Source organism: Monodon monoceros, unplaced genomic scaffold (genome assembly GCF_005190385.1).
Source record: "Monodon monoceros isolate NGI ecotype Baffin Bay Population unplaced genomic scaffold, NGI_Narwhal_1 Super_Scaffold_22, whole genome shotgun sequence".
NCBI lineage: Eukaryota > Metazoa > Chordata > Mammalia > Artiodactyla > Monodontidae > Monodon > Monodon monoceros.
Genome location: NW_021703779.1, coordinates 112,521,621 through 112,528,551, shown reverse-complemented (window position 1 = coordinate 112,528,551; position 6,931 = coordinate 112,521,621). Strand labels below are relative to the sequence as shown.

General features: G+C 42.2%; 1 protein-coding gene across 1 annotated transcript in view; it reads right to left on the bottom strand.

Moving 5' to 3' along the window:
- Positions 1-5,802: 5,802 nt before the first annotated feature.
- The window catches only part of HPRT1 (hypoxanthine phosphoribosyltransferase 1), a 31,983-nt gene continuing 30,854 nt past the window's right edge, over positions 5,803-6,931 (bottom strand). Inside the window, exon 9 of the mRNA XM_029241439.1 lies at positions 5,803-6,514. Coding sequence (XP_029097272.1) covers positions 6,467-6,514 — 48 coding nt within the window. The 3' untranslated portion in view covers positions 5,803-6,466. The remainder of the gene's footprint in view (positions 6,515-6,931) is intronic.

The following is a 6,931-nucleotide window of genomic DNA, read 5'->3' as shown; positions in this document are numbered from 1 at the left end:
ATACGGATGTCTCCACTCTCATCCATACCACAGGATTCATTCTAGCCCAGATACAGAAGTAGATATAGATGTGTGTGTACATGGGTTAGTATGCATGCTTATATTTCCTAGCTCTGTCCACTGGGAGGACCTAGAAGCAAAGATACCCCAACAGTCATAAGCACACCTAGCACTCAGATCTTTGTTTCTAACACCATTGTCCAATAAAGGGATCCTTGAAGTAATGGCTGATTCCAGAGCGGGGCAGGGAAAACCCAAGGTGAACCCGTAATGTCCTATGGTGCCAGGAAATAGGAAAGTGCTTGAAAAGGGGTGGGGCTGATGGGAAGATGCATGGCAAATGTTCTGGGGGAAACATGTGCAATATAAATGAACCTGAGATTTATGTTCAAAGCTCTCAAATACTGTCATAATGAAAGAAAAAAAATGTTAGGAAAAGAAGTTCTACTGAAAAGCTACCAAGTTTGAAAGTCACTTCAGTCATGAATCATAACGGGGAAGCTCATTATGAAGTACACTCATGCTGTATAAAGAGAAAACTTGAAACTTAATTTGGCAGTTTTTATCGGTAATGCTTGAAGTTACAAATAATAATGAAAAAACAATTAAAAAATCATTACTCTTTCAAGTGAAGTATCTATAAAATTCACATTTAAAAATGGCAAAGAGCACACACAACCCTTCATGCCAGAAAGTTACTTTGTCTGAAGCTGCCCACAGGATCATAAAATAAGCCGGCAGAAAAACTTGAAGATCACATTAGAGGAACTCTGTAATCATCTTTGAAAATGCTTCCCAGTGCCAGAGGAAGTCAGTTTACATTCTTAAAGATCAGTTATGACCTCGAAAAAGCTCTTTAATGTACAAGTCATTTGGAATTATTACCTTCAATTAGCTTAATATTTTCCTCTATGCTACCGGTGTATTAGTTTCCACATAAGAGGTGGGCGCCAAGGTTAAGTGCCAAAGAACTAAGAGCCAGGTTCTGGGATAAGATTGCCTGGGTTCGAATTCCTCATCTGCCACTTCTAGCTGTGTGATCCTGGGCAAATTATGCAACCTCTCCAGGCTTGCATTTCTTCATATGTAAAATTGGGATGATTAAAAAAATCCACTTCGCCTCATAGGGGTTATCATAAGGATTCAGAAGTGCTCAGTATGGTTCCATTGCATATGGTGATAATTCAATTAATGATTAATAATAAATAGGGTTTGGGGGCTTTTTGTTTGTTTTGTTCAACCTGAAAATAGGTCTTGCTTCTCATTCTAGGTAATTCAGATACAATTTTTAAATATTTTATTCGCTTTTTAACGTTCTGTCATTTATTCAACAAATACTTATCGAGCACTGTAATTTGCCAGGCATTCTTGTAGGTGTCTGGGATATAGCAGTGAACGAGACTGTCCCAGTCCTGCCCTCATGGAGCTGATGGTCTACTAGGGGGAGACAGCTGATAAGTAGAGAAATAAAGGAAAAGCTCCATTTGGCAGGTGCTTGTCAGGGAACAGCTCTGCCATGGACGTCCCCACATAGGCCATGAGGACAAGGTCAACTGCAGTCTGCCCCAAGTCTCAGACGAACGCCCTGTGACCCTCCCAGGAACATGGTAAGCAGCCACGTGAGGAGCTGTCGGGAGGCCATTGGTCATCCACCTCCCGATCTTGCGGTGGCTGCCATGAGGCAGTTTCTGGTCCGCCTCCTTGGTTTTCAAAAGGCGTGGGACTTCCAACCTTGCCGCCCCACTGAGGGTACAGCTGCAGGCTATACAGTCACTTAGTCGGAGTATGGAGCCGACTCCTCCACGACAGGGCAATCCACCACTTGTGTCATCTGTCCTCCCTGTTTTGGTATCATCCTGCGGGACTGGGGACGCAACAAGTGGACATAATGCTGATCTTGCCTACGCTGCTAAGTAATAAACTCTGCATCAGCCTTGGGCTTTGTTTCCTCTGCACCTGAATTGATGGCAGAGTTGCAAGTCCAACCTAGCAGCTGTGGCAGTAGTTGCCATTTAGGGACTGCCTGACCACCTGACAGAGCTAAGGACCACAAGGAAACTAAAACAGAGGTAATGTAATGGAGAGTGACTTTGAGGCTGTTAGGGAGAGCAGGGAAGTGTTCACCAAGGTGACACGTGAGCCAGACAGGCTGATCTGGGGGAACCGAGTGATAGGCGGAAGGAACACCACGTGTGAAATGAACTGAGACAGGAGGCAGAGGATAAATGAAGTTAGACCAGCGGGCAGAGGCTAGTTTACACATGGGCTTGCAGGCCTGAGGACAGCTTGAGTTTTCAAGTGTTAAGGAGGCAAGTGATATACAGTTGACCCTTGAACAACACAGGGGTCAGGGGAGTAGTCCAAAATCTGTGTAGAACTTGTTAGTTCCAAGTGCGCAGATTCAACCCACGGCAGAGCATGTAGCGCTGTGGGTATTTATTGTAATATTCAATACATCTGTGTATAAGTGGCCCGCGCAGGTCAACATCATGTTATTCAAGGGTCAACTGTAATCCGATTCATATTTTTTTTAAAGATCATCATGCAAAGAAAGAAAGTAAAAACAACACACACACACAAGAATGAAAAAAAGATGACCCAAACTGCAGTGCAGGGGCTGACCAAGAGGGGCGAGCGCGGAAGTAGGGGGCAGCGGCGCCCGAGCACTCTGGTGAAGGATGCTCGTGATGCAGCCAGGGTGCTTGGAGCAGCGAGGTGGGGAAGAGTAGATTATCCACCCCTGTAGGAATTTGGCTTTTACTCGGAAACTGGGAGCCACAAGAAGGATTTGAGCCCAAGAGTGACTCAACCTAATATTTTAATTAGGATCACTTAGGCTGCTGCGTTGAGAGACTGTGTGTGTGTCGGTCAGGGGGAAGGGGGACAAGAATGGAAGCTGCTATTGCCATAATCCAAGGAAGAAATGATGACCAATTTGTCCACGGCAGCCTTCCCTCCACGAATTTGGCAACTGAACCTCTGAGATTGTCTCTTCTGTGAAGTGTGCTTACAATAGATAAAAATAATGTATATAAAGCACTGTAGCACAGCATCGGACACATGTTAAACCTATTAAATAGTAGGTATTATACTGGCTTTGCCAGTTTTATTCCTGAATCCTCTGCACCCACTTTCAGAACAGCTCCTAGAGGTTTCCTCTCCAGTCTCAGGGCCTGCCCCTTTCCTTGCTGGCTGACACTCTGGCCTTCCTTCTCTCCCTCCAACATCTCAGATGGCTTGTCACCATCTCAGTGCCTTTTGCATTTGCTGTTCCTACCATGAGAACTTTCTACTCCAATGCTTCATGCGGCTGGTTTCTCTCCCATTCAATCGCAGCTCAACCATGAGCTTCCCTGGCCTCCTTATCTAACATATGGCACCTACCCCTCATCCTCCAGTCCCCAGCACATTGCTGGTTTAGGTCCTTTACAACCTGCCACTATTGGAAATTATTTTGTTTACTGTCCCTTTCCCCAACTAGAATGAAATCTTCACGAAATCAGGAACCTTGCCCATCTTCCCCAGCACCTAGCACAGAGCGGATGCTCAGTGTATTTCTAGGATCTCAAATGCAGGGAAGGACATTAATTAACTTTCCAAGCTAAAGAATTAAGGCAGTAGCCCAGGTTATCTATAAATCTTTTATACATGGAATTAAAATGGGGACCTAACTATATTTACAGGTATAATACATACAATATTCTAAGCATTCACAAAATGGGAACATATGAAGGGTTCGACACATGAATTTTCCAGGTTGCTAAGGTGTGCTTCTTCTTTAAGCATCAACATTCCCCTGGGTGGTAATACTCCTAAAACAGGGTCCACGTTGTCCTAGCTCCTAAAATCAAGCAAATGAAATTTCATTTTCCTTTCTTATGAACATCCCTATTGTAAGGGGTTGTAATGAAAGAGCAGCCCTGAGGGATTACTGGAGTGTGACATTTATGACCATTTGCGCCAATCCTCAATGACTACACGGCCCCAGAAGGCTACAGCTTTTTTCTTTTGAATACTTTTCCTCCACCTTGACAGACTGCTATCCTACAAATTACTGCTATTCCTGTCAGTATCTCCCCTCCCCTACCTTATAAACGGACTATATCTGATCTGTTGAAAATTGGTTAAAGAAATAAAATTGTTAGAACTGTACGCCCCAAAAGCAGGTTAAGTCAAGTCTGTCTGCACAATATTCTTAAAAGTGTGTGAGCTTCAGCAGGCCTTTCCTTCCTGGCTGTTACCTGGGTTTCTTGCTGGGTTTGTCAACCAGCTAAAACAGAACCACAAACTAAAGAGTCTGCACAAGTCAGAAGGGGAAATAGTTCAGCTTCTTCATGATATTGTACCAACAATCAGACCGATCTTGGTTTAATCCCTGACACTTACTAGCCATGCACCTATCTTCTCGAAACATTCATTTTTCTCAGCAGCGACTTACGTTTATGGAGCACTTGCTAAGCCCCAGGCCGCTGTCGTGTTGCACCTGTACTCTCCCATATAGTGAATCCTTACAGTAAGCCTGTGAAGGAGACAGCATTATCCCCATGAATCAGTTGAGAAAACAGGTTCCAAAGTTAAGTAACTCAATGTCACATAGCTAATAAGCAATGGTCAGGACAGTCTAACCCAGAACTCTTAGCTATTCATTCATTCAACAACCATCATCTGAGCTGCTACTACCTTTGAGGCACTAGGTATACACCTCAGTGAACAAGACAGATAAAAATTCTTGCCCTCCTTTATTTTATACATAGTAGCTTGAACCTCTTAATCTCCTCCCCTTATCATGCCCCTCCTCCCTTCCCTCTATACTACAATGAAATGAAGCAAGTCTTGCCCTCCTTATATGGAGCGTACATTCTAGAGGACATGAAAAGAAGAGACAAACAGTGAGCAACAAATACAAATGTAAATTATACTGCATGTTATTAGATTATACCACTCAAAATTGCCAACTGCCAACTATTTTGACCTACAAAAATGGTAATTTCATACGGTTCGACCTAAGAGAAGGTGGTAAGTGCAACTGAGAAGAGGGTGAGGAGGGTCCGCAGTCGGAGGCGGGGTGCAGTGGTGAGTAGGGTGGCCCGGGAGAGCCCAGTGAGGTGGTGTGCTGAGGAGAGGAAGCGGAGTTACCCTGGATGCTACACTCACACGGGGTAACACCCACCTCAGCCTCAGAGGGCACCAAGATCAAATGAGATAACAAAAGGGAAAACTTTTTGTAAACTAGGAAGTTCTAGGACTATAGCAAATTATTATTTAGTATCATTTAAAGTTCCCTGTTTTGCTGCTGGGAATTACAGCAGACTTTGTAAGGCATAAATATAGCTGGATGGCCTGCAAGGTTACTAGTCCATACCTTACCTGGAGCAGAGAAGCAATGAAGAGTTTTGGCTTAAAACTTTTCTGCCTGCTCCCAGAAAACAAAAGGTTTTGTTGTTGTTCTTTAGTCGATAGAGTATTCTCTACCCAAAGAAGGTAACAGTGTATGTGTGAAAAACTGCTGAACTGCAGGTGAGGTTGCGATGGAAGCAATTTAACAGAATTCCAAGAGAGAGCCATGTTATTTTAGCATCAGAAAATGTAATAAACTATATACCATGTGTCTAAAATCTGAGGTCTCTGAAGTAGGTAAGAATCTCACTAGCTCCACCAACCCATTCTACCAGATAATCATTATTTGCTCTGCTTGGTAAAGATTACAATTAAACTAGCTACTGAAATTTAACAGACAAGGAAAAGGTAACCAACAGAAAACTACACTAGGTTAATTTGTAGAGAAATAACAGGTATGCATAGTTTCTTTTAAAGAGACAGCCTTTATTTTAAGAATTTTTACATTGAAGACTTCAAAAAGTGGTAGGTTTTTAGAACATATTGACCTGTATTTAAAAGGAACTGTTGACAAAGATTCTCCGGAAATAATCTGAACAAGCGGGAAAATACAGTTAATACTACTGAAACCTACTAAAATAACTCCAGGACATATGGTTTATCCGACATAACAATACCTCTAAATGCTGTCACTGATATGAAACTGACTGCTTCTTTTCTAAACACACAGTGGTATAATTAACAATATTCAATCACTTCTGTTCTTTCCTGAATATATAAAAATTAAAATACCAATTAAAAAACTAATATATTCTCCTCTTTCAATGTTTCTTACAGATACAATTTCAATATTTTCATTCATTAGTGGTGTGGTTTAAGAGATTTTTCATTCACAAGTCAAACAACAATCCATCCAAAGGGAACTGATACTCTATAGGCTCATAGTGCAAATAAAGAGTTAGGGAATGCAGCAACTGACCTTTCTAAAATACAGAACGGATAAAATTCTTAGAAGATACATGCAATAAGCTCTACTAAGCAGCTGGCCACAGAACTAGAACATCTGATCATTTTCCTGGTGACTTCAAGGGGACTCCAGATGTTTCCAAACTCAACTTGAACTCTCATCTTAGGCTTTGTATTTTGCTTTTCCAGTTTCGCTAATGACACAAACATGCTATAAAATAAAAATCCAGAGATTCACATTAGAAAAGTATACTGTGAAGTGAAAGGCGACAACAGTACTTGGCATGTCTTCTATGAACAGTATTCTGCTGCAGGGGTTTTTACAAAACAAACGGCCTTCCTCATCTTCCTCACCCGCGTTCACAAACGCATTCTCGGCACCCCTGCTTCCAGAGGAGGTGGTGGGTATTTGAAGGAGAGTGAATTAAAAGACTTAAACTAGTTCATTTCTCGCTTACTTATGACCACATCTATCATCTGAAATAATAATGGGACAGTTACTGTATATTAAACCTGTTCAACTGTTTAGCCAGCAAGAAGTGTTACCCTAGCCTGGCCAAGTTACAGCTTTAAGGACGTCTGTACTTGACTACATCTTTATGTGACTAATGGGAACCATCAGTCTGTT